The sequence below is a fragment of the Fundulus heteroclitus genome, chromosome 19 (assembly GCF_011125445.2).
Source record: "Fundulus heteroclitus isolate FHET01 chromosome 19, MU-UCD_Fhet_4.1, whole genome shotgun sequence".
Taxonomy (NCBI): domain Eukaryota; kingdom Metazoa; phylum Chordata; class Actinopteri; order Cyprinodontiformes; family Fundulidae; genus Fundulus; species Fundulus heteroclitus.
This window is the reverse complement of record NC_046379.1, coordinates 21,991,185-22,019,006: the sequence shown is the minus strand read 5'-3', so window position 1 is coordinate 22,019,006 and position 27,822 is coordinate 21,991,185. Positions and strand designations below refer to the sequence as shown.

At 42.0% G+C, this 27,822-nt stretch overlaps 2 protein-coding genes across 5 annotated transcripts in view; one reads left to right on the top strand and one right to left on the bottom strand.

Moving 5' to 3' along the window:
- The window catches only part of sptb (spectrin, beta, erythrocytic), a 75,283-nt gene extending 67,657 nt beyond the window's left edge, over positions 1 to 7,626 (top strand). For both annotated transcript variants that reach the window (XM_036150773.1, XM_036150772.1), the window contains 3 exons: positions 721 to 894; positions 3,951 to 3,993; positions 4,269 to 7,626. In XM_036150773.1, coding sequence (XP_036006666.1) covers positions 721 to 894; positions 3,951 to 3,993; positions 4,269 to 4,463 — 412 coding nt within the window. In that variant the 3' untranslated portion in view covers positions 4,464 to 7,626. The remainder of the gene's footprint in view (positions 1 to 720; positions 895 to 3,950; positions 3,994 to 4,268) is intronic.
- Positions 7,627 to 10,648: 3,022 nt separating this feature from the next.
- Positions 10,649 to 27,037, bottom strand: LOC105935362 (synaptosomal-associated protein 23). Of its 3 annotated transcripts, none has more exons than XM_021323170.2 (8): positions 26,895 to 27,037; positions 18,878 to 18,992; positions 14,281 to 14,322; positions 14,046 to 14,094; positions 13,124 to 13,241; positions 12,434 to 12,604; positions 12,199 to 12,343; positions 10,649 to 11,275 (listed from the first exon to the last, which is right to left on the bottom strand). In XM_021323170.2, the coding sequence occupies exons 2-8, from the start codon at positions 18,932 to 18,934 to the stop codon at positions 11,213 to 11,215; spliced, it is 645 nt and encodes a 214-aa protein (XP_021178845.1). In that variant the 5' UTR covers positions 18,935 to 18,992; positions 26,895 to 27,037; the 3' UTR covers positions 10,649 to 11,212. The 3 variants fall into 3 exon arrangements, with proteins under 3 accessions (XP_021178845.1, XP_021178844.1, XP_036006472.1); XM_021323169.2 differs by lacking the exon at positions 26,895 to 27,037 and adding an exon at positions 26,674 to 26,854; XM_036150579.1 differs by lacking the exon at positions 26,895 to 27,037 and adding an exon at positions 25,895 to 25,913.
- Positions 27,038 to 27,822: the final 785 nt, after the last annotated feature.

Here is a 27,822-nt window from a genome sequence, read left to right as displayed (position 1 = left end):
ATGGGATTCATGGTAATGATGAGTGTATGCTTCTAATTGGAGCCTTACATTTTAACAGATAATTGGTACTGAAACATGGCCGCTGTGTGTAGGAGGAACAAAGTAATTTAAAGTGACATGTCGGGATGTTATCGTCTTGTTTATCCTTTGTCAAAAGGTTTGTTACGGAAATATCTGTTTTATCCCTCATTAGGTGAGGATCCAGCATCCAATTATTGGCTGGCACTGTGAGACGCAGTTGTCAATATTTAAGAAAGCATGAATAATAAATGTTTTTTCATAAACAAATAACCACTATGAATCACAAGAATTACAACCTATTAGGGTTGAAATAATTCAGTGAAAGTTTGCGCAGCTCATTTAAATGCTAAACAGAAGGTGAAGTCAGCAGATGCATGTTGGAGGAACATCGTTTGTGCTTTAATGGTTTAGGTTTTTCAAGAAAGAAGAAAATACTTCAAAGAATCCAAATGAACGAATGTTAAAGCTTCACCAAATTAAATAAAACATAAAATCCATTTTTCGTTCACAAATAAAGGCATCAACAATAATCTAAGGATGTGATTAAAAATCTAAATGACTTTATTTATGTTGACAACTTTTAAGCGGTAGAGAAAGTTTTAGCGAGCAGGTTTCCTGACAAACATTCTGTGTTATTGCTGTAAATCAATAAATCTGTCAGGATCTTCATGGCTCCTGACTTTGTCTCGTTCCTCTCAGGTCCTGGAACAACTTGTACTGCGTGCTGAAGCCGGGCCAGCTCTCCGCATATAAGGACTCCAAAAGCTGTAGTCATGGAGTGACGTATCACGGTGAGAGCCCCCTACCCCTCACTAACGCCACCTGGGAGATCCTCACCAGCTATAAGAAAAAGAAGCACGTCGCCAAGCTGCGGTAAGAATCCTGTCAGTCTCCCGTTTTCAACAAATGGTTTCTGCTCAAATACAGTCTTCAGATGGGTTTTGATGAAAAAAACGCTATTGGTTATATCCGTCACATATCATTTCTATACTATCTAAAGCCCCCTGGCATAGCTCTTCTTGCAGAAAAGTTGTTGAAATATGACAGCTGTGGCTGCTATTTGGCAATTTCACGTCTTTCAGGAGTTTCTGAAGCAACCAGCAGAGACTTTCAGTGACTGCAGAAAGTCACCGTCTCTACCCTTCACCTTCCAGCTGAGAAACAATCCTAAACTTTCACTCTGTGTGACAGCCCTTCCAGTTGTTTTCAATTACTGTCCCCATCAAAGAGATCAGCCCCGCTTTATACAGTGCTCTGAAAAAGTATTTTACCTCTTTACAGATTTCTCCTTTTTTTTTGGGTTCTTTCACAATTTTTGTATGGATTCGGGACCAGATTAGGTTATTTCTCAAAGTCTGTAAAATGTAGGCTGGTCAAAGATAAAACTGATTATTCTTCATTGAACAGAGGCATTTGTTCCATTTTGCATGTTTTTGTGGCAGCTAGACAACCTTGTTAGGATTGGCTGATTGTGAATCCTAATCCTAATTAATCATTATTAGTGAATAATTAGGAATTAAACTGTTCAACTTTACAGTTAACATGGATGAGCTAATAAACTCTTCACTCACACTAAACTATACACAAAATTGTAGAAAGGAAAAAGAATAAAGGTAAAATTGATCAATTGATAACAAATTAGCAGACTGAAGTGATGAATTGGGAAACCAGTAATTATAGATTATTAGGCAAAGATAATGAGATAACAGTAAAGATGTCCGTAATGAGTAATTAATAAAACTGAAAAATTAGGAATAATCACAATAACAGCGAGAAGAACGTCCTTTAGGCGCCCGGAGTACAGTCTACTCCAATAATAAATCACCCCAGCAATGATCTTAAATTCAAAAATATGATTAAGAAAAACAAACCCCAAATTACTCAGACCACACAAAGGCAAATGGTAACCATAAAACTATCTAGAATATAAACAGCAAAAGTAGGAATATGTGCCCAGAGCACATAAAGTAAATCTAGACTGAACTATTCTAGCCTATTTACAGATCTTTAAAATCCAGTTTTTAGCTACTTTGAAACCAGTGAGGAAACGAATAAACAAGGAAAATCTGCTGCCTCATTCTCAGGCCCAACATTTCTGCTGTCTGAAGTGACAGAATGCTTAAAATATTTGCTTTCTGATCTTTTCTCCTGATTAATCTTAAATGTCATTAAGAGGAATGGGCTTAGGGTTAGATGTATTCTACCTCCTCTCTGTGGTATCTCTCAACAACGCAGGGTTCCCCCTAGCAGCTGATGGGGGAGAGATAAATGATGCCCTAACAGCAGGGGAAGGTTGTAATGTTTGTAAAACTTTTCCACCATGAGCAGTTGTGTCTCTGCAGAAGACCGTTATAGTCATAAATAATTCATACTGTAGAAATCAATACAAGAACTGAGGATTTTTTAAGGAATCAATTAAAATTTCTTTTCCGTTAGAAAGAAAGGCAAACCCAGATGAAGGACAAGCGGGACGAGGGCTGGTGGTGCATAAACTAGGTTGCAAGAATATGCTAGATTAAGACAGGTGAAGACAGAACTGAGCTTTTTCGGTGCTGTCAGCTGCAAAGAACATGCTTGAAGGGAAAGAGGAACGCAGTCGGACAAAACTGCTTTCCCCGCCGTTGGATGTGGGGAATGAAAATACTCTGCAACAGGACTGTGTGACAGCCAGTGACAAGAAAGGCTGTGCACATTCCCCAGCATAGCCCCACATGCTGGATGGAAATATCACAGCGCCGCTGAATAAAGGCAATCCAGGACAAGGACTTCATTCACAGCAGACATGAAATCCCCCAAATTACCCACTAACGCTTGTCAGGGCCTAAATATGATGTGTACAAAAAAACATCTCAAATGTACCAACTTACAATTCTGCATTGAATACTGGCTGAAGGGCTTTTATTCATGAGCGTTATTTAGGTGACATTTTGGAGCTGGAGGGATTCTTATCAAATGTCAAATAAAGCTTGACGAAGCAGCTGGCTCAAGGGAGGGCCTACGAGCCGCAGCACCTGCCATAGGGGGAGATTACGGAACTCATAAATTTACAGAAAGCTTTTATTACAGAGCGCCGGGCTGCAGCACACTCTCCACAAGCATTATGAACACCACAAACTTCAGTGCAATTTGCTGGGATTTGTGCGATAGACCAACAGAAATCAATGTGAAGGGGAAGGAAAATGACACACGCTTTGCAAAGTTTATTTTAGAAATGTAAATCTGAAAAGTGCGGGGTGCATTTGCATGCAGCCCTCTTTACCCTGTTTCACCAGCATCATTATAGGGCTGGGCAATATATCGAGATAAAAAAAAAAAAAGAGATCTGAACATTCAGCCTAAAAATATAAAAAATATTGCTTTTGGTCCATATGGCCCAGACCTACATCATTATAGCAAGTTATGAACATCTTACAGAGCTGTGGCTGACCATCTGATAGAGGAAACGGTAGAGCTTTAGTCAGAGAAGTAGCCAGCACTGAGTAGCTGCAGAGGTCCAGAGCTCAGGTGGAAGAATCTGTCCACAGGACCTCTGTTACTTGTGCACTCTATAAATCTGGCCTTAACGAAAGAGTGTCGAGGAGAAGGCTCTAATTCATGTTTAAACTTTGCTGGAATCAATGTAAAGGAAAGCTGGTTCCTCACTTACTAAGATTTTTAACACCATACATCCTTTTCCTTCCATCTCGCAGCTATGCACTGCTTTAGATTGTTCTACAACATAAAATACGGTGAATTTTATGGTTAAAACATGAAGAATGTAAATGTGTGGGAATATTCTTGCAGCGGGGTCATGTGACCCTTTCACAAGCCCCACTAAGTATGCAAAATGAAGGGATAATGATAAGATTAAAGCTCCGCCGATGTGTTTCCATGGAGCGCTATTTGTAGACGAGTAGAAACAATTTAATTACATGTCTCTCCTTTCACAGACTCGCAGAGGGCAGCGAATATCTGTTCCAGTGTAAAGACGAGGTATGTTCATCACCTGCTGAGAAATAACGAGCAACTTCCACGTCTTTCTTTATGCATCACATGGCATCAGGGTTGTGGGTTTAAGTAGCAGCAACCTCTGCCCCTACGCACAGCTCACCCAGCCTCACAAACACCAGTATCTCCATCTGTGCAGCTACAAAAAGGAATAAAACTACAAGACAAAACCCACACACCACCTCTCTGGGGACCAGCTTCCTGTTCTAAGCCAACTCCATTTGGGCTTTTTTTTTTTTTTGTTTTCTGTCACATTCCAGGAGGAGCTCCAACGCTGGAGCCAGGCCATGGAGAAGGCCGTACAGAGCCTGGCAGCAGAGGAGGCCCCGGGCCCCTCGGGGTCCAAAACCCACAGCCTGCCCGCAGCTCCCTCCTCCGCGGCCGCCCCGCCTGAGCCGGGCTCTGCCAAGAAAGACAAGGAGAAGAAGTCCGGCCGCTCTGGCAAGAAGAAGTGAACGAGGAAAGGAGAGCCGTCTGGAGAGGCGGTAGCCTAGGCAACCCGGAGAGAGGAAGTAGTGTGTGTACCGCCAGTCGGAGCGGGCTTTTCATCACCTGAGATTTTTATATGATTTTTTTGTGACTAATAACTAGTGTAGTTTAGGTTTAAAGCCATCACTATTGCCTGTATTTAAGCGAGTGTAGGATTACAAAGGTCCCTTTTTGTTTGTGTTGTTTAGAAATGCTAAATTTAAATTTAAAGCACAGGAATGCGTCACACTCAACCAAAGATTGTTTGTAAAACTTTGCTTTTCTTAGATCAGATGGCGTTTTATTTTATTTAAAAAAAACAAAAAAACAATTCTGTGCTTTATTTAAGCATGCTTGGATAAAGCCATGTAGGACATTAAGGTATTTCCAACAATTTGCCTTATAAAATGGTTGTGAACTGTAATACTGTGCTGTTTGAGTTCAGAGCACTAAATGCTACGTATCCAGAAGCAGAGAGAGAGAGACAGACAGGCGACGTTCGGGAGCAGCTTTGTAAAACGCAGTGTAAAGATTTGGAGGGGGGGGGTGCAGAACAGCACACGCTGCAGGTGTAACTGCAGTTCTGTGAACTAAACGCTCTATGCACTGGAAGAGGAGGCTTTTTTTAATGATAGTAGCGGTCATGTGAAACCACAACCGCTGGGTTCAGAATACAGTCTCGTTCAGGCCGTATTCTCAACTCATCCGTGGCAGTAGTTATTTTTGTGAATTTCAAATATATCCAACACTTGTGTACCGAACTCTGACTTTCCTATCTATTCATTGACATGTATGCACTATATATCTGCAGATGCATGGAGTACGTTTTACATTAGTCTGACATGGTGCTATTGAGATATTCCTGAAGCAAGACCAACCTTGACAGCTTGCAGACGCACTACTGAAAGGAGTTCTGCCGGCGCTCTTGCGTCTGTGGGGGGTTTCATAAAGGTGGCTCACATCCGCAGGCGTTCCAGTAAGAAGCCCACAAAGCGAGACTTTAGGCAGATCTCCACTACGTGCCTCAGTCAGATTCCTGCAGATTGGCGGGAAGCTCGGGCTTTTACAAAAAACCCACCTTAACGCATCAGCACTGCATCTTTTAGGTACACCACTGGGAAGCCTGACTCTGTGGATGCAAACCACGGTGGTGGCAGCATCATGCTGTGGGGATGCTTCTCTTCAATAGGGACAGGGAGGCTGAGGAAAGATGATTCTGAGGAAGGATGGAGCTAAACGAAGGGAAATCCAGGGGGACGGCACTGCTCAGCAGTAGGGAGAGGAGTTATCTTCGTCCCACAAGGTATTCAAAACATGGTGGTGGCAGCATCACGCTGTGGGTATAGCAACTTATTTAAGGAATTTTAAAAGAACGCAAAATATGAGCCAGGTCCGTCGTTATAAAAAGAGACTGTTAAACTTCCTATGATTACGGAAGATACAAAACTACTTAATTGGTGCAAAATGACTACAATCTGAGGCCTTCCTGCTTAAAATAATAATAAATACAAGCCACTCTTTATGAAACGCATCTCATGGGCTGGATTTCTTTTACTCTGTGCGAAAAAGACAATCAGCAATTAAGAGTCTAATAATGGCTAATCTAGGATTTCAACCAGGGGCTGTAACTCAAAATGTGAGGACACCCCTCGCATTGTTGTAAATGTTTTCATGTTTTCATGAGGCAACGCAAAAGATCCAGTGCACTGTAGTTAGGGTCCAGCTTGGCAAACCGTCCATTTTTTCTGCCCACACAATAACTCAACACAACATTGTCTGACCAGCCGGCAACAAACGTGAAAAGATACAAATTGTGCCCAATTCGTATATTTTCCCTCATTGGTGTCATGTGACTCGTTGGTGCTAAACGTCTCAGGGGGTGAATGGAGGAGTTTTGACTCTCACTGGTCACAGGAAGTTCAACATGGCTCCTCGTGGGCAAGAACTCTGAGGATGTGAGAAACAAAACTGTCGCTCTAGATCAAAATGGCCGAGGCTCCAACACCCTACAACTGAGCAGCTCAGACGCACCCGGCATCATATTGCTCTGCATGGCTGTCGTCCCAGAGGAAAAGCCTCTTCTAAAGATTAAAACCCAAGAAATCCTGCAAACAGTTTACTGAAGACAAGCAGACCAAGGACCTGGATCACTGGAACCCTGTCCTGATGAGACCCAGTGAAACGTTTGTGGTTCAGCACGGTGGTGGGAGTGTGATGGTGTGGGTCTGTGTGACTGCTGCCGGCTGAGCTGGAGGAGAGGAAGACGAATCCTTCATGTTGGTCGCTCAAAATGATGACACTGGGCACATTGTGGACGTTTTTATTTAGGGGTGCTCACGGTTTAGATATTAATGGCTTTGTGTTATTTTGGAGGAACAACAAATCTAAAGTTATACGAGCTGGACCCTGACTAAATTGGATCAAAGTGTCAAATCTTCAGTGTTGTCCCATGAAAAGATGTAATAAAATATGGGCAAAAATGTGAGGAGTGTACTCACTTTTCTGAGTGTTTAATGGAAAATAACCTTTACGTCACTAGAGGACCAGGCGTGAATCATACAGCGGCGGTAATGTGTTTATGATGTGAGCGTGGCGTAGGGAAATTTCACAGTAAAACGCTGCATAATGAGGCGATATGCAAACAGGAGTTGTAGAGGGTTCAAGCCGTACGAGCCAGCATGGCGGCACTGGTGCGGTCTACACCGCCGGCCCGCCTTGTGCTGCGGGTTCTGTCACAATCAGGTGACCTCAATAAAAGCCACGTTTAGATACGAGACCGTTCACCTCAAGAGCTCTCATGATCTCCTTACATTTAAAAAAGGACCCATCTAGTGAAGCTCGTCTTCACACCGACAGACATCGCTAGGCAGTGAGCGTTTTATTTTCATTTGTACAAGAGAGCCCCATCAGAAAATGGTTTGAAAGACTTGCGTTGTATTTTTGTTTTTGCTGGTCGCTCCATCAACAATAACTCAGAATGTGACACTTTTACCCTCACGCCGCCATCCACTCCTTTCCTCCGTGCCCTCTCTCTTCACTGGTTTTTAAATCTGCATTTTGTACTCTCCAGCTGTGTAAAATATCCAGAAATGTTCAGAGAAAACATCAGTATACATTTTGAGAATAAAGTTTAAACCCAAAGCCCAGAAACAGCCGGCTGGTTTGACTCTTTCAACAGTTTCAGATACATTTCTCCACACTGCTTACTTAAGAGGGTTCACTCTAATTGAACTTTTGCACATTACAACCACACACTTTAATGTCATTTTTCTTTGTGATTGACCAACAAAATGGTGCAAATAATTAAAAGGGGCTTGGGTTCGGCCTCCCTGTTCTACAAAACTTTACTTCACCGCCTCTCACTGTAGGTATATCTATTGGGCCACATCTCTAACAGCAAATTTAATAATCATTGCCATTGCAACGTACATTCCAATGAAATTTGTTCTCTGCATTTAACCCATCCCCTTGGCGAGTAGTGGGCTGCCACTGTGAGGTGCCTGGGGAGCAATCTGGGGTTAAGGGTCTTGCTCACGTACCCAGAGTGGCAGTGTGTGGGAGTTGAACCCAGAACCTCTGGGGAAATAAGCACAGTGTTCTATCCACTAGGCCACCACACCTCAAAGTTTTGCTGATTCGTGTTTGCAAAACTGGTCCAAGCTCAGGCAGAATTTGTGAACACTAGTTTTCCCGTGTCTTTTTCACAGGTTCTCCTCTGGATTTCGTTCTAGACTTTGACTAGGCCATTCCAACACATGAATATGCTTTGAAGCTGAATTAGTTGAATTGGTAGGGCTGCACAGTGGGTAGCACTGTGGCAATGCAGCAAGGTGGTCCTGGGTACCTCCGGCTTCATCCCACAGTCTAAAAACATGACTGTTAGTTTAATTGGCCTCTCTAAATTCTCCTTAGGTGTGTGTGTGTGCGTGAATGGTTGTTTGTCCTGTTTGTATTGCCCTGCGATAGACTGGCGACCTGTCCAGGGTGTTCCCCGCCTCTCGGCCATTGACAGCTGGAGATAGGCACCAACACCCCTCATGACCCAACAAGGGATAGACTGTTAGAAAAAGGATGGATGGATAGTTGGTGTTGCTCTGGCCGTACGTCTAAGGCTCTTGTCCTGCTGTAAGGTGAACCTCTGCATCAGTCTCCAGTGTTGAGCATCATCCAACAGGTTTTCTTCCAGGATTGCCATGTATTCGGCGTCATGTCTTCACAGCTTCCCTGTCCCTGATGGAGGAAAAGCATCGCCCATACCGGTTCATCACATCAAAGCCCAATAAAACACACACAGACGTTCATGGTTGTAACGTGTAATGGAAGACGGAAAAAGTTCAAGAGGTAAAATCACTTTAGCAAGTCACCCAATTTTAACAGAATATCTTAAAACTCACTGTTTGCAAATCAAGAAGTGTCTTCAAATGAACTTCAGAGTATAGTTTATTGAGTATAAACAGTCTGATAGAGACAGCACGAAACAGTAGCAATTAAATTTTAACAGTCGCTGTTAACCAAAGTCAAGCTGCATAAGAACATCTTAAAAATAGACAAACGTGTTGCATTAACATTCCAGTAGCTGCTGGTGACACGGAGAGGAGGCGGCTGCAGGCCAGCTTCAGACTAATTAGATCTCAAGTCACCGGTAACGGGCTGAGGACGATCACTCCCAGCACCACCAAGCACTAAACAACAGTTTATGTCAATCTCTACAAACCCAACAGGCCTGCAGCCGAGCACACAGACACTTCGTCTTGTTTTCCAGAACAAAGAAGCCAGGAGATGCTGATGGGAACCAGGTTCGGCAATATTACTTATTAGCCGCGTTGGACCCCGTGGGACGGCGACAGCGCCCGCCAGATCCATTCGGCCTTTACCCCTTAATTAACTCATTTACATCCTGTGTACATTTCTGCATCCTGCTGCCAGCTGCAATTCCTCCGCCCGAGCTGCTCCGACAAAACAAACCGAGATGACGCTTTTAATCGTCAGGTGTAATGATTGCTGCAGGCGGAGTGGAAGCAGCGGGAGCCTCAGCAAAACAATGACTGTTAGAACACAGTTATTGTAATATATATATATTGGGGGGGGGGGGGGGGGGGGGGTAATTTATATACTCTAAAAGCAATTTCTCACAAAGCTGCAACATATGCCCAAAAAAACCCCCCAAAAAACAATGCCCAGGTGACATAAAAACAAAACAAAATACAGAAAATGTACATAAATGTGTTTCAGGACAGAACATTTGCTTTCATACGTTTACAGATTGTGCAATTAGAGTACGAGGAAGGGACATTTCCTGAATGACCTGATCCGTGGAGGAGCTCTGGTTAGGCTGTTAAATCTCCACTTGGTAGCAATAAATCTTTATTAACAAACATAAAAAAAAAGATGCAGTCCGCTTGAGAGAATGACTAGAGGCAGTCAGATGGTGACAGAAAATGTTCCACACTGCGATCAGAGAGAAAAACCTTAAAACTAAAAAGATAAATGTAAGAGTGCAGAGGCTTTAATGATTAACCTCTGCCAGCTAATCCCAAATTCAGTGTTGATATCAGACTAAATGCTTTAGCAACTAATAAATTAATGAGTGATTGATATGGTTGACTTTTTATAAACAGGTCGTTCTGAAAATGCAGCATATGTCACCTTCTTTAACTCCAGCATGAAAAGATTTGTCCTGATTTGCTCCAAAAAAAAGGCACATTTGGGATTTTTCTTCTTGTGAAATAACATTTAGGGCTGCATGTCAACAAAGCAGAGAGAGCATCCTCAAAATGTTTTTTCCCCTCATTATTAATGTCAAAAAGTCAAACTCATCATTAGACAGAGTCATAAATTTCAAGTTTGCTCCAGCAATTTTGGATGATTACGCCTGCGTCTAAAGAAAAAAACGCAACAATCCCGTTCACAGGCTGAATTTTTGATGCATTAACTCAAGCAAAAGGAGCCCAGACCAATTAGAGTCCATTTACTATATACACTTTACTGTGGAAAATTCCTCCTTTATGGACTTAGAGGATTGTTTAAATTGAAATATATCACTCTGTGCTTTGAGCCTAGAACATCTGAGAGTTTCACTTTTTGAATTGAATCACCTGAATGATATTCTGGCCAGAATTTCCTGGGATGCACCTGTACATCTGAAATGGCAAAAACAACCTGGGGAACAGAGTGTGAAAAACAGACGGCTTTATTCACGACTCATCTCTGCTTGGCGCATAATTAAATAGAAATATCAGATCAGAACAATACGTGATACCATGAACCTCATTACACAATAGGCACATTAGAGTGATGCTTTTATTTTTTAGATCTTGTTAACTAGAGTTTATCAGTGTGAATTGGTGACCTGAGCCGTTCATATGACGACACACAAATCTGAGGAAGAAAGCAGTAATGGGGGATGGGGGGGGGGGGGGGGGGGGGGGGGGCAGCTGACCTGTGCTTCTTCCCTCACAGTGAATGTTATGCTGCTGCAGGCCTGCTGGAGTGCAGTCAGTCACTTCCTCCCTGGTTGAGCTTCTGATTGGCCCACTGCTACAGACGGGGCGGCATGACTATTTAACAAAGCGTGGTAGACGGCATCAAAGGCACACTGCTGGCAAAAAAATGTCTTCATGATCCAATTTGTTTTTGTTTTATCTCTGAGTGAGTGCTGGTGCGTGCGCAGACGTGTCCGACGCGCGTTGCGTGTAGCAGGATGGGCTCAAAGTCGGTTAGCAGAAGGATTCCTCGTCTATTTGATGAGCTTGGTGGCTCTCTGGTTCGCTTCGTCGATGCGCAGCTTGTTCATGTCCGCCTGAAGGAAACAGGTATTGGGTTAAAAAGATTTTTCTCTTTATAGATGCAAACCCTAGAGACACCTAAAAACATCTGCTAAATAATCCTTTTGATCAGCACGTAAATACTAAAAAACTGTTCCTTTTCTCTTGTATTAAATGCACCAAAGCTTAGAACTCCCACTTTTTCCGGTCTATGAATGCATCATCTCTTAGCATGTACTCTAAAGCACTGTTTTGAATTTGATCATCAGATCAGAGTTTAGGAAATATTCTTTGATCCATAAATCAGGATAATCTTATAAATCCTTCATTTCCTGCTGGATTCATGACTACCACCGTTATTTTTCTGTTTGAGTTAAATCCTAACAGTCCGCTACAGATTTTCCTAGCGAGTCCTAAAACGTGTTCAGCTGGCATCGAGGTGAAGGAACAGGCGCTCGTACGCTGCAAAATGCAAGCTAGTTCATGGAAAAACGAGATCAGCAGCGTGTTGGCGCTGGACGGGAACAACGTGCAAACGGCTATCAAACAAGTACAACAGCAAATGTGCTTTAAGGAAATGCTGCATCCCCGTCAATATTTCTGTAATTTGATATTAAATAAAGATTTTAGTGTTTTTAAAATCTCCCAATGTGAAAACGTATCAAGATTGTTTCGTACTCCAACAGCACCTTTAATGGGTCAGATTGTCATTAAAACCCAAACTGGATAGAAATCATCTTTAGACTCCCCCAAAAGTAACGCTGGCTTCAAACCTCAGCTGTTAGACACAAATGGAAAATCTTAATTTTCATTACCAATGATGCGAACATTGAGTTGTGAAATATTGATGACATGCTGGTTTGCTTTTGGCCTTTCCTGCCAGAGGTAAGTGAAACCTGAATCTATAGACAACACCTGGAAACGGCATCACTGAACGAGATGAGGGGACCAGACTCACCTTATCGTTGATGCGATCAATCTGCGTGTTCTGTTTGTCGATCTCGCTGCCCATATTCAGGGCCATGTCTTTCAGGTTCCCGATGATGCCGCCCACCGCCTGAAGGTTGTCCTCCATCTCATCCTCGCGCGCATCATTAGTTATTCTGAAAAAAAAGCACGACAGAGGTTGGTTCCTGTCACGCGTCGACCTTCCCGCACTTTCCAGCCACAACCGGGGACGATGGGAGCCTTACTTGTTGATGTACGGGCCGGATGGCGTCGGGGCGCTCGCCTGGGTGGCCTGGCCGTTGCGTACGGCCGACGGCTGCCTTGAGACGACGTTAGAGTCTTGGCCGCCGCCGTCTTCGCCCTCCTTGACCCCCCACGTGCGTTTGTAGCGCGAGTCGTTCTCAATGGATGACACCCTGGAAGAAAAAAAAAAAAAGCCAGACACGTCCAACTTAGATCCTGTTCCCTTAAAGAGCCGCCAAGCGGGCTGAGCTTAGCCTGAGCAGGTTCAACGGTTAACCGGCGCACACGCTGATCAATGAAGCATCAAGGGAAAACATTCCCTACCTGATGTCTTGATAATCAAAGTATCTTCTTGTCCAGAGCGAAAGCATTTCAGAGAGATTTTGACCGAGTTTAGAAACAAGGGCACAACACTTTTCAAACACTGCTCAGCCATGACTGCGCTACAAATGAGCAGATTTATGGTAAATGTTGAGTAGTACGCTGTTATTACTGACAACATTTGGAAAATGGCCGCAGTTTATGTAAAAAAAACAAAAAAATAAAAAAAATAAAAAACAGAAAATCTTAAAGCAATTTGTGTTGTGCAGTTATTCAGCGCCACTCTAATCTTTGGGGGATGAATTATTCTTGTGGGACCACCGGTGGCGGCGCGCAGAATGAGGGGCTTAAACGGGAACGCAGCAGCTCACCTGTTACAGGGGCAGACACACAGGCCGCAGCACTTGGACAGGTCCGTCAGGTTCTTCTCAGCATGCCTCATATCCTGGTTGATCTGGTCCATGCCCTTCTCCACATTCCTCAGTTGCTCTAAACAAGAACAGCGCGTCAGAATCTGATTTTCACGTGTCATCTACTTTAAATAAACAGAACTAGAATTAGGAGAAGACATACATCCTTATGTATGCAATATTCTTATCCTAAACGGACTCATCTGACCTCTAATTAGATTTAAACCCGATAAGGCAAGCAGAAAGCTTGAAATCTAAGAATCAGGACAAGTGTAAGGCACCATGGTGGCAGGATCGCGGTGAGGCGCCAGTCGGACTGAAGCAAGGCGCAAAATGGAGAGAATAACCAAACCTTCTAATTTAACTACATAGTTGTTCCAACGGGTCAATAACGCCCAGAACCCATCAAACCTGGTCCATGAGGGAACAACGTGGATGAAGCTCACGCTCCAGGAAAAAGGCCTCAAGCCTCATTCCTGACCAGAAGAGGAGAGAAATATCCAGCAACAATCCTGTTGATGGAACTAAATACTGCTGGATTTGTCTCTAACGTGTTAAGGACAATTAACCAAATACTTATAATAAATAATTTAGGCCCTGTGTAGAGAAAAAAATCTATAAAAAAAAGCCAAACTTGTACACCTAGTTCTTGTTTCTGAAAGCCTTTGGCTGTTCTGTTATTAGTCCACCTAGTTCCTTTATGTCGATGACGTCTGACTGCTCGCTTGTGTATAGCTGCCGTGTCCTTGAGGCTTTTATTCCAACAGCTATTATTTTTATCCCTCAGCTGGAAAAAAAACATTATGAGTCAAAAACAGCTCTGCCCCCTTTAATAACGATGAAAAGCCGGAGAAAATGAGATGACATGATGGGAATAATTTACCTCCTTGGTGGTCAAGCATCTCCATGGTTTTGTTTCCTGTCTGGTGACTCTGAAAGAGAAAAGCTAAATTAATGACCAGCACCTTTTCCAAGAACTGCACAGAAATGATTAGAGGTAGAGACATCTCAGAAATGAAGATAACCTGACATAAGAAATCTCTCATTTTAAGCTTTAAATGCCATATGAATGCACAGACAAACAGTGTCTGACTTTATAAAAGCGTCAAAGGTCTCACCTCCTCAGCCATCTGCAGCATCCTCCTCGTGCTTTCCAGCGACTGTGGAGGAAAAAAAATAGTCAGCATCGTTTTTAGGACCGTAGGATGTACCGTAACTGTAAAGCCAAGTTGATTACTGACTTTTAAAAAAAAGGCTAAATCTAATCCTTTCATCGTTCCAACCTTAATATGTTTATATGACTTTAAAGCTAATTCTGATTCATGAAGCTCAACGTTTAGAGCTGGTAAGCGTTTCCCTATAAGCAACATTAACAGCATTAAATAAGATGATAGAAATGAAAGATGCTTTCTATACTTTCACACATAAACGAGGAGAACCATGTAGTCCCTTCATGTTTTATCGTTTTTCTGGGTGGTCATTGCTGGCTTTCAACAATGAAATGACCATAAAGCTTTTATAAATGAGTTCATATGCGCCGTGGTCCTTAGGGGCAAATCTACTAAAATAATCTGCCAGCAAGTGGAAACTGTGATCGGTGCATCTGTAAATCCGAGGAATAATCTGTTTAACAATTTAACCAAACTGTTGTAAGGCATATTTTTTATCAGATTAAAATAAAACAATGTTAAGAAATGAATGAAACCATTTTTAAATGATTGATGTGACGCCCTCTAGAATCTTGCTGCCCCTCTTATATTTGGGATGCTTCAGCAAGAGCCTCGTAAAACTTTAGACGTCGAAATGAATTCATTTAAACACGAGTTTCTTTTTCCAATTATTCCAATTAACAGACTCAGCTGGGCTTGTTGAGATATTTTGGATTATATGCAGAATACCAGCCACTGAAGACTAAAATTGGCCCCCTGTGATCTAAGCTAATAATCATTGGCAGATGTCTTTGAATTTGATCGCCAACAAACTTTGGAGACAGAAACTTTATGATTAACACGATTTTCACAGTCGGGGCGATGAAGGGTGGCACAGCAATAATGCTAAAACGCTAACTGCTTCATCAATTTATAATAATTCTGTTTCTGAAGAACGTAGAGGCCATCATATACACGGTATTATTCATTACTGAATAGATTTAGAAATAGTTCTTCTCATACAGTTTCTAATCAAAATCTCAGACATTCTCCAGATCCAAACTTTCTGAGCTCACAGTTCTTCCTTGATGTAATTTAATACAACAGTAATAAAGGAAGAAGGGACAGACAGATAGCTGAATGGTGGACAAAAGCAGGGATGGACGTACAGCCAGACGGATGCATTGATGCATTGGGTTGACGGACACACAAGCTGATGGGTGGGGAGGGGGGGGGGGGTGCAACTTTTAAACAACGGGGAAAATGTTTGGAAATAGAAATATTTCCCAAACTCATCTGAATATGGGGAAAAACTTCAATAAAATGCCATACTTTCTAAAACTATGTAGGGAACTCTGTAGAAACAAATACAGTAAGTTAATCGGCTTTAGTCGCTTTGTGACTTGATGCTTTCCCCGAACATAAGTTCCAGTCAGCGATCGGGTTAAGCTCACACAAAGGTAAACAGACAAAAACACAGATGCTCGTTGAGACAAAGTGGAAAAGGGACGAAGGAATGCAGTCGGTTCAGGTAAGCTACGCCCTTCATGGAGCTATTAATAGGAAATGCTGCGGCGGTGAAGCAGTTTAGCTTAAGACTGAAGTAACCATCACTACTTATTAGTTCAACAACAGAGCTCCTATTTCTGTTATCTTGCTTCTGAATATTCATCAGCGGGTTGAGAAACAGACAAACACCAGTTGGCTGTGGGCCGTGCTGAGCTCAGCCAGATTTCTGTTGACTTAGCCAGAACAGGCCTCGTTTGGAGGAACAATGCCTCATTTCTGCCGCCTTCCTTGAACTAGGCCAGTTAAAATCCCAGCTGCTGCCAACGGTTCCAGGTTGGTAAATGTGCCAAATTTTAGCTATGAAACATCTGAACTAAACTTTTATCATTCTTATTAGATAGCTTCAACAGAACAGAGATTTAGGCTACATGAGCTGGCACAGATCTATGAGCTACATTTCTACAAAAACAGCCTAAAGCAGGGCTGCATAATGCCAGATTATAGCAAACTATCAAACTACCGAGCAATTAAAGAGATTTAAATTGTGATGTTACAGTTAAATAAGCTCTCAAATGTAGCTAGCAAAAGTATTCATACACCTTGAACTTTCTCACATTCATGTGCATTTTATTTGGATTTCGTGTGATAAATGGACACAAAACAGAAATCTAACTGGATGATAGCTGGTGGGATTTAGCTGGATTACAGGCAGAAGTCTAAGGGGGTCTCTACCAGTTCTGTACATTTACAGACACTGAGATGGAGCTATAAAAAAAAAAAGAATGGGCAAAATTTCTCAGATTGGGTGGGTGCTATAAGTAAACATCAACATGTTGCTTTGGGATAAGAGTGGAGGTCTGGACTTATTGGGCCATTGTAACAAATGTACTTATAACAGCTGCTACCCATCGACTCGGAGCAGCTTCCCTGTCCCTGCTGAAGAGACGCTGAATCCCACATCGTGATGCTGCAACAGCAGCAGCCATGTTTTACTGCACTGCAAAAACCGATCTAAAAATAAGTAAAATCCTTGTATTTATCCTTGATTTGAGCAAGTAAATACGATTATCTGCCAATGGAATGAGTATTTTCACCCCTAAAATAAGATAATTAGACATCCTGCACTTTAAATAAGATGATTAAGATGAATTGTTCCCATTTTAAATGCAAAATTCTTATTCCATTGGCAAATCATCTTATTTACCTGCTCAAATCAAGGACAAATACTCTAATTTTAAGAACATTTTACTTATTTCTAGTTCTGTTTTTGCAGTGTGTTACGACGGTGAGTTCAGGGTTCTGGGAAAAGTTATTTTCCCCTAAATTGTGTTTTCATATTTTGCTACATGGACTGGGACAAATGTTTTATTTTACTTCAACAACAACTTTCTCTTCCAGAAAGACTAGATTTGTGGAGTGCAAGGCTAACAAGTTGTCACATCCACAGACCTTCCCCACCCGAGCCCTGGTTTCCTGCAGCTCCTCCAGAGTAACCAACAGCCAACTTCTCCATTTCTCTGATTATTGCCAATTTCCACCTGCTTTAATTGTTTTAGGTTTTGTGTCTATCTTTAACATAGAATCTCGTTAACGTGGCCATCTGTAAAACAGGTTTCAGGTATGTGAAAACTCTTGCACGGTACTGCATTTTACTTCCTAAATAACATTAAAAACAACACATTGTGACGTCCTGATAGGGCCAGGCATGCTGTGAGTGTTTAAGGTATGGGCGGTTACCCAAAGCCAGAGTGGGAAGCAGAGCTAGCAGGACGCTCCAGCGCCCCTGCGCCTTGTGTGACCTCCTTAATCAACCAGGCAGCAGCACAAAGAAGAAAAGGCAGAAAGAAAACTGCAGCTTTAGTTAAAACACAGAGCAGAAGAACAGGTGAGAGAAAAAAACAAGCCAAGTTCAGAACCAATCCCAGTTTGAGCCGAGCGTTTATTTTAAATCAGATGGCGCCCTGCAGTGCTGATTAAACCATTATCTCCAGGATAATGAAGCAGATAAAGCTGACAACAGACAAACTGCAGAACGCAGCGACAGGTCAGGGAGCCATCAGACTAAATCCGCCACAGAGTCCGTTTTCCCCTCGTCTTCTGCGACAGTTCTGGCCAAAATGCTTTCAGATTAAAATGAGCTGCTTTAGAACGTGGAAAAACTGACGTGGACGGCTGTAAAAGAATCAGACGGTAAACATGACTGATAACCAGAAGCTCTAGGCTAATTAAACGTTAAATATTGAACACGTTTAGAACACAGCATGAGATGACGCTAAACTCTGCGTACTCTAAAAATAATAACCTCCAGCAGGTAAATAAATAAGGACTGCATCTGCTGCTGGGCGCCAAACCAGACCGAATGGGTGGCTAGCCTCGGTGACGTGGGCGGTGGACTGTTTTCACCTTTACCTGGAACCACATTTCCATTTCCACTGCTTCCTCTGTTTGTGCACGCACTTCTCCAGAAGGCGGCCTGCTTTACATGTTCATGTTCTCCTGCTGCCTTACTTCTCATTCGAAGCAGAACATTTGGCTGCTAAAGACCAAATCTCCGTCCTGATTCCTTGCTTTGGTTTGGCCCGTTTGGAGTGATAGTCAAACGGTTCTGCACAGATGTGTCACCAGATGTGGAGCGTAGAAGTGGTTAGGTCTGATGTTCAGCAATTGATCTGCTTGTTACCGCAGATGCAAACGTCTTTTGCATACTCCCTTCTCTGGACATGCTCTTGTTGTTTTGACATACAAAGTAGACTAAAAAAAGAAAAACAGCCCATGTTCTCAGTAATAGGCTTAAGGTGGAACAGCCATTCTTGTAAAATAAGAAATTTCTGAATCCATACTCAAATTCTCATTTATCCACACATCATTTTCTCTTCTTTGTAATGTTAGATTACCAGTGGTTAATCTGAAAACTAAATGTAAATGTTTTCATGTCCATTTGCTCAACAAAGAAAATGTATAGACTCGTCGTGTGAGCACCTGAAACACTGTAGGTTTCACCTCCCTGACCGAAAAGCTAACATTTGCTGAGAGAAAACAGAGAAGGATGCTGCAGTACCTCGTCGGTCAGCTGGTTGGCTCTGACGGCCATCTGCTCCACGCTCATGTCCTCCATGTTGCTGCTGTCCTGCTTCGCGGCTCCGCCTGCGGCCCCGAGCTCGATGTGCTGCGGCCTGAGGAGAGACGTCACGTCAGTAAAAACAGCCACCGCCGACGCTTTAGGAGCTCTCTGCACGTGACCCTGGATTTAAGAATGACGAGTGCAGCTAAACGACATATTTATTTACAAAGAATTAACTGAAGGTTTGACTAAAATGAGGAAAAAAAAAAAAAAAAAGATTTATGTTTTTCATGTTTTTGTTCAAAAACAAGGAGGAGTAACATTGCCCGACTGGGACTCTGCAGTTTTTAAAGGAAACAGTTTCAAAGCCACTAAAAAGTTTCCATTCCACCCTGAAGGAAAACTCAAAGTCCTCTAAATGAGATAAAAGAGAAACTGCTGACCAGCGTAGCGCAGTGCTGCCCCTCCCCGACGTGTTGCTGTGCACTGCCCATCAGCTGGCAGCGATGAGGCAAGCTTAGCCTTCCTCCCCGGAGCAGCTAGCCAGGCTAATTTCCCTCTTAAGTTTGTTTTACTCTACGAAGAGCAGAAAGACTGAAGAGTATAAAACTACCAATAACACTCGGCCCAACAAACGCTTGGAAACTACAGCTGAATGAAGCAAATTTTAATATTAGCATTAGTAACTAGAGCAAAACAAAACCCTGACTCCACTCAAGTGTTGTTTGAGAAGATGATAAAAAAAGACGAGGCAGAGTTTAAATGACCTCTATGGTTTTAACATCATATCGGCTGACACCGACACACTCTGCACACCCATCTCTGCCCTGGACAGCCAGCGTGGCTTATTGACTAACGGCTCCCTTTTTAATGCATTTATTAATTATTAAGGGAGATAAGAGCTCAAAATGCTTACTGGGTAGAAATCTAGAAATGCAAGGCTAACTTAGCTTTTATCCATCTCATACCCTTTTAAATTGATTACTTGACAACTGGATAAACAAAGTAGTTGGGATAGCGGGAGATTTCTTTTTTTCCCCTGTTTGAAAACTCAGAATTAAAAATGACATTATGTGTGTTTAACCTTGTGTAATTGTCATTTTAAAAGCACAGGTCAGAGAAAACTTACCCCAAATGGAAATGTCAACTTAAACTCCATAATATCTGAGTTAGCAACTTGTAGCATGTTTAGTGCTAATTAAGCCCATTAGAGAGGGACGGAAAAGTGCTAAACTTAAAGCAAGAAGCTTGACACATTCTGCATACTGCCAAATGGAGAAAGTACATTTTAGACACAGAGTAATTAGTAGAATAACTTACGCTGCCAGGGACTTTAAAACTGAGACTGAATGCTGGAACTATTACATTAAATCCATTTAAAACTGCATTAAATCTCAGTTACAGGCAACTACAACGACCTTTATGTAGAAACTGATGACAATACTGATTACAATTATCCCCCATGTTTCTGGCTGTCTTCCTTCTTTACCATTACACGACGTCCCCAGCACCCCCACTGGTCTGCAGCAGCTCAGCCAGGGAAAATCTCTGCCAGATGTGACGTTGTGCGCTGGCAGGGTCCATCCAGCAGCCCAGATACCTCCTCAACATGAAGCATCGCGCTTAGAATACAGTTTCCTACACTGCATACAGGCAATCCTTTGCTAAATTAAAACGCAGTGATCTTCTCGTGTCGGATTGGGATTGATTATTGTGAAGTTCTAATTTAAACTAAACCTTTTATTGCTGCTCAATATTGCTTTAACCATGTTAATATTTTTTTTCTCTTTGGATTATTTTGAACGTAAAGACCTGCAACAAACCTGTGCCCTAAAAATATCTGATTAGCGGACACACACCAAGCTAGATCAGGCTGACGCCGACCTCCAGCTTTCTCTGAGGCAAAACCAGCCGACTGATTGTCTGATTTATTAAGAACTATTGTAAAAATCCAGGTTCGCCGATAGCGGCAGTGGTTTGGAATCAAATCAAATAAAAACTGAGGAAGTGTGAGATCATCCAGATTCATGCATCATATACCTCCTTAACCGTAGGATTTCTAAATAAAGGGCATCAGGTAACACGCTGTTGTGTTTTAGACAGAAAACGGTGGGACTTCTTTGCTTTGATGAATTTATAGCAAAGAGGGGGAAAAAAAAAATCCCACTTTACGGTATTTGACTGGCAATGGCTGATCAGAGCTGATCAAAGAAAACCTGAATGATTGATGTTCTGACTGGTGCATCTCTATAAATAAAAGCATCACAAGAATGACACGTCTGACTGATACTTGAAGGGTTTGAGCTGAACTAAATGTTGAGTTTCATTGTTGTACTCCGCCTCTCTACTGGGGGCCACGTCACACAGCCCTCTGGTATGGAGGATGGTTGATGAAGATGTGGATTAGGGGGGCCAACTTTGGTTTGGGGTGGGGGGGTGGGGGACGCAGTCCAAGCCCTGAATTGAATGAAACGTTTGATGAAAGCTTAAACAACGGGGGTTTAAGGGGACATCTCTAATACGATTAACGATAATGATTTAACTTGATGATCACACACTGCAACGCGCAAGTAGAACATGTACAGAACAAAGTATGTGCAGCTCATGAAAACTGCATGATCAGAATATTCCATTTGAAGAAGATCAATAAGTAAATATTGTTGTGCGTGTAAACACATTGTTGTGGTATCCCCCAGGGTGACTTGTACAAGCTCAATTATTCATGAATCCAGCTCATCTTCGATTTAACCCTGCACACCACACATTTTTTTTTTAATATTTGTCTTTTTTTAAGCGTTTTTATCTACCCGTTTTAGATTATTGCATTAATTGCCATTTCCAGGTCTATTGTCATCTAATCCACAACACTGGCCTGCTGCTGCTGCTCAACGCTTCCTCTTAATGCTCCATAGAAGCACGCTGCCTCTATGAGACACAGATTAACCCAAATATAGCCTGCTTCATAAATCCCGGGTGCATTTTCCACAACATAAATTATTAATGGCTGCAATCAAACGGAAATTCAAGGCCTGCTCCGTGATTCGGAAGCCCTTGCTCAGCATTGCAAAAACGAACCAATAAAACCTTTCCATTACCGCAACATACAGATGAAAAGCTGTTTCTCAGAAAAAAAAAAAAACCTGCTGTGATAACCTGGAAAAAGCACTCGCCCAGAAGCCTACCTGAAAAAACTAAACAAAAAAAAAAAACAATGTATCATGACATTAAAGGTATACTATGCAACCGGGGTTGATTTTCCAGCGAGGCTCCCCCCAGAGGGCGAAAGTAAAAGTGCACTGTCATAAAGATGCTCAGCTGTTCTGGTTTCTCCGACAAGCCAGGCGCGGTTGTTTTGAGCTTAGCAGACAGGCGAACGCAACAAAAAGTAAAAAAAAACGGCAGTACAAAGGATGACTAACACAGTTAAAGTATGAACATCAAGCTTCCCGCAGCGCTATCTTGGCAAGGCGGCCGCTGCCTCGCCAGTTTTATTATTATTATTATTATTATTTATTTATTTATTTATTTTTTTTATGTTGGCGAGACGCTACCGCCACCGCCTCGCCCGCGTCTCGCCAACATAAAAAAAAAAATTTAAAAAAATAATAATAAAACTCGATATGCTTGCATGTTTATTTGACGTTAACACGCGGTTCTTTGTTGCTTTCGTGCGTGCATATAGTGAATGGCAGGGCAAAAACACATGGAGTTCTCGCCGTAAAGCGAGACTTCTCTGTGTGCGGGCCGAGAGCTCTTGCAATTGCAAGTACGGTATTTCCCCCACAGACCCCCAGGGCGGCCGAGAAAACCTTTGTTCGACCTGAAATGACTCATATAATCATCCAAAACGGTATGGAACACATTAATTAACTGAAAAATGTTGCATAGTATGCCTTTAAAATCCAAACGAGGGCCAACTATACTGTTCCTTATAGTGCTTGAGAAAGCTCTGAATTACACCATCTCTCTTAAAGCGCTAAAGCTCAACACCCACAACAGTGACTAAACTCCTGCCCGCAGATCCAATCAGCAGACGGCGGGCGGCTCAGCGCTCACGCCACGAATCAGGCGTCGTCCTCTCTGTGCAGCCGACACGCAGGCGTGAGCATGTGTCACCAGGAAGGAGCGCTCATGCCTCTGAGAGGAGACCATTTCAGGAGGACAGTAAACATGGACGGACCAGCGGTCGCTCCTGCCAGGCAGAGATTCGTCTCAGATTGTTCTGCCGACCGACGAGAACCGGTCCGTCATAAAAACCAAGTTCAGCTTTTTTTCCTTCTTCCGTTCCGACTCTAAACGTTTTAGATAACATAAAGGAAGTGCAGCTTCATTCACTGCTGCGTTTCTTCCGCCCTTGTCAGGGCCTTTCCTTTTACCAATTCAAGTGACATTTTCCTGTTTAGCAAACGGCCCCTGGACTTCAGTTTCCTCGTCAAACCTACAGCAGGGGAGAAAATGAGGTGGAAAAATGGGACGTCTGCTTAGCAGGCAGCTCAGTGACTTAATGTTGTTGACTCTGCGTTTAGATCTGTGTTGTTGTTGTTTTTTTCCCCCCCTCTTTCCTGGGCCAGAGAGCACATGTTTCACAGAAACTGAACAGCTTCTTTCTGGCAGATCATTAGACATGGCGTGACACAGATGGAAGTCTACATCTATAACACCCAAGGCAGATTTATTAGGAGCTACAAGAGAAGCTAAACATGTCGATAGGGCTGTCAAAATCATTCCTGCTGATGGTTTAATAACAGTACTAAGTTAGATCTACAGTTTATTAATCCATTCCATTAGGACGTCCCTTCTTCATTAGTTTCCAGTCGCGTTAGCGTCACTGGTCACCGTCGTTTTTGCAATTGATTTAATAATCACCTGACTACAATCTGCCACCAACAGTCCTGTGTGTGTGTGGGATTTGCAGCTTTAAAGCTAAACACAGGACACGCATGTCGATAAATGCTCAGTCTGTTGGGTATTTGAAGAGCCGCAAGATAAACAGGTCTGTGCTGCAGCTACGGCAGAAACGCAGAGAATTTGAGAACAGGGCATAAATGATCGTTTCATTCAGCTAATCTTCCACAAGTGATGAGAAAGGATTTTAATAATCATGAAATAGATAATCTGCTTAAATAAAGCATTATAGCAAAACAAAAAAAAAAAAACATCACCATGCACCATAGGAGAACTGTAAAGTTGACTAGTGGGTTACTAATCAACAGGGGTCAGCAACCTTTCTGATCCAAAGGGACATTTTCTGCCCTGTCCTGCTAAATGAAGTTTGTCAAGAGCTGAAAAAATGGCAACTTAACAATTCATTATTTTATACTATATAATAAATATGTCATTGTGACTTTAAAAAGCAATGGTTATTTTTTTTTTTCTATGTTGAGGTTTTAAAAGAAAGAAATTTTACCATAAGGGGAAAATTATTATTGAATACAGTGAGAGTAACTCATTTCTTTCCTTAATTATGGAGAAAGAAAAACATGTAGCCTACTTTTTTTTCCTCGTTGACAAAACAGAAGGATCAAAGAAAAGATAAAATAAAAACAAGAAATCCTTTGTGCCATCTTGTTATGGCATAACTAACTGCGGGAATTGCCTTCATACCAGTTTTGGTCATATTTTTAAAGAGCGGACCTGGGAGCCAAACTGGACTCCAGACCTCTAATTTAGACAAAGGCTAGGAAGGTAATCTGGAAACACAAGCACAAATATTCTTTCACTGTTCATGTTGTTATTATTCTACACTGATCAGGTCTGGAAAATACCAAAATCAATTTCATTGACTGTGCAGCAGCCCCGGATTTGATCCATACTTGAATGGGCCTAGTCCTAGTGAAGAGGGTGAAGATATATGAAGTAGGCTGGGATTTCCCGCTAAAGGTATGTAAAGTTTGGAACTTTGACTTTTTGTCAAACGAATGTTTGACAAAATGTATGAGAAACAGCATTTTCTCTAGTTGTACCACTGAGGACGACGCGTACTCTACACGCTGCTACACACTGCTGGTCAGCTGGCTCTAGGAAGGCTACACTGTTCTAGTGCTTTAAGAAAAACACGCTGTCTGTTTGGAAATATTACACGGATAATCAGGGTTTGTTGTCAAGGTTATGCCGTTTTTAAACAGAGACATTTTGATCATGCATCACATTGTCTTTTATATCACTGTATTAACTCTAAATGCTTTAAGCGACAGAGAGCTCTGCTTCCAAAACTAGTCGCTGTGTGCTGGCGGTCAGCTGGATGAGCAAAGGCTACTATAAATTAACCTGCCAACCAGAAATACAAGTCTGGCTATTTGGTAAGGTTTAGCTATAGAAACTACAGGGACACCTCTTATCTTATTATTAAGTGTGTGTGTGTGTGTGTGTGGGGGGGTGGGTGTCTGTCGAGAAGCTAACTGCAGGCTAGCTACCACAGAAGGTAGCTCAACGAATATCTTCCAGTTACATTTCTGTTACTCTAAAAAGACCAAAACTATGATAAAATGTATAATATGCTGGCAAAGAACCACGTTTACTTGAAAACTACTAAGTTATTAAATATATCATTAAATTGTTTAAAATTGTTGCTTAAGCCTACACGTAAAAAACAAAACATACATTACAGATAATAGTATAACAACCGTAATATATAATTTTAGCAACGATGGGAATAATTTTCTCTTTTCCGATTGGAATTAAATTAAAACACATTTGTATTTTTTTGCTTGAATACGCTCAAACAATTTAAACATTCAGTTATGACTTCAGCTCTGACCACAAATCCAAACTGATTGAAAAACAAACTTTAACAGCGGTACACTAACAAATCCAACTGGTGACCACGTTAAATACTTATTAGTTCAGTAACTACAGTAAGTGTTGATATGCCCCATACTCTCAAAAAAACCAAAAGGAGGTTACACATAAAACCAAAGCAGGTACAGATGATGTTTGCTGTTTTTGGTAGCAACCTAATTTTACTAAACTTAGCAGACAACACGAGCAAAGACGTAACAATCGTTAAGGACATACCCACTCATGCTGTAGATCTTCTCTGCACCGACAGAAAGTGGATTATAAACAATAGACCCAGCAGAAAATGGCATTTCCTGTTCTTCGGCCCAAACCTGTTCCTCCAGATCCAGATCTTACTGATCAACAAAGTGACGTCTTCTCTCAGCCCAGTCACGTCGGTGATCACCTCTGTACAAAAGCGTGCTCCCTCTCGCTGGGTCCATTTTTTATTTACACCCCCCCGCCCCCAACAACAAAATAAAAATAAAATAAATAAACAAAATAACTTATTGTCATCAAAGTAAGGTTTCAAATGTTTGATCAGGGTTGTTAACTCTTATTTGTACCATGAAGACGCAACAGGCTGACCTATGACATCACGCTGAAAAGTCCCAGCCTGGACGTTTTACTTTCAGAGGCTACAGGTGACACAGTTAGGTTTCCCCTCCACAGCTACACAAGCTTAGTGGGAAAATAAAAACAAAAATAAAACAATAACAGTCCGGTTAATCGTGTCCGCTTTTTTCCCCCTTCTACATTTAAAGCGAGGAAACGCGTCATCCACGCACCTGACAACCCTTAAGTCACATATGGATCACCTGAGGAACAGGTGACGTTCGGCTGAGCGACAAATATTAACCGAACGCATTAAAAAAAAAGAAAAAAAAAAAAGCAGTCTGAACCAGGAAAGCCGAACACGCCCAACAAGCTAAACCACACACAACAAACTTTTTAAGACACAAACAACGACTCGTAGCGAGACTATTGTAAAAAATAACTATCAAAAGTTTTCTTACATTGTTTAAAATGTTTGCAGCTGTTCTCATGTATTCCGGGTAGAATAAGATCCGGGCAAAGGAGGGTGGATGGGTGCTGGGAGAGGAGAGGGGGGGCAACCCGAGCTAACGTCCAGCTAGCTCGCTAGTTCCGCTTTCTTGTTAACTTTCTAACGACAGTGCTCAAACTACGCCTAGAGGGAAAAAATGACCCGATATTAGACAAGGTAACAAAGACTTACTGGTAACCAGATGGGGGGTAACTCCTCCTTCTTCGCGGTATGTGAACTTGGCGGCGCTGGTCACTCCTGGATTCCTCCACTGACTCCGCTCCGCTCCGTCGTCAAAGTATGTCGGTTGACGCGGTGCGTTTGCGTGTCGTCGGAAATGCCGCCGCCCCAAACACCTGCGTTTTAAGTTGATCCTTCGTTCAAAAAAAAAAAAAAATAAAATAAAAATAATAATAATAATAATAATAATAATAATAATAATAATAATAATAATAAATCATAGATATTGAAAAGTAGATTTTTAAAATTAATAAATTAAAATAAATTAATATTACTTATTCCTTGCCACGTTAGTGTTGTGTTACGTGGTTTTCTTTTCTTTATTCCTTTTCCGTTTATGCTTAAATTACGGTTGCTCTATATTCAAGGCGCAACATTAAAAGGTACGTGTGTACTTAAAACAAAGCGAAAACCACATTTAGTTTTCACGTATTGTTGTCATGTTTTTTTTATTTGCAAAAAGAAAAAAAAAGTCCTGAATAATTGTAGCAAGTTATAGTAGTATAGCGGCAGCCTACACAATAAGTCCTTGAACGCATCACAGGCGAGTCCTGTCATATGACTCAAGGGGGGTAGAAAAAAAGAGGCACTGCTTAGTTTCCCCACATGAGTGCAGCATTTACCCTTCACCCGGACCTCCCCCTCCTCCCCCATCTCCTCCTTTGGGTATTTTACATTAAAACACAACAGCAGATATTTTGCGTAGTGCTCCTGAGCGGTGCTCTGAAATCCGAGCCTCTAGCTCTGGCTCTGCAGTGTAATTCCCAACTTTTTATTTTTTATTTTTATGCTTTAAACCACAAAAACCTCTTTTCAAGGTGACTGCAAAGATACCAGGCAGATAGCCAGGCCAGTGTATCGGCTGACAATGATTAAAAGC

Coding starts and splice junctions, on each gene's coding strand:
- LOC105935362 (XM_036150579.1), bottom strand. Junction 14,323..18,877: donor CCAACCAGCTGACCGACGAG/GTACTGCAGCAT, acceptor TTTCCTCCACAG/TCGCTGGAAAGCACGAGGAG. Junction 12,344..12,433: donor TCCGGCCCGTACATCAACAA/GTAAGGCTCCCA, acceptor CTTTTTTTTCAG/AATAACTAATGATGCGCGCG.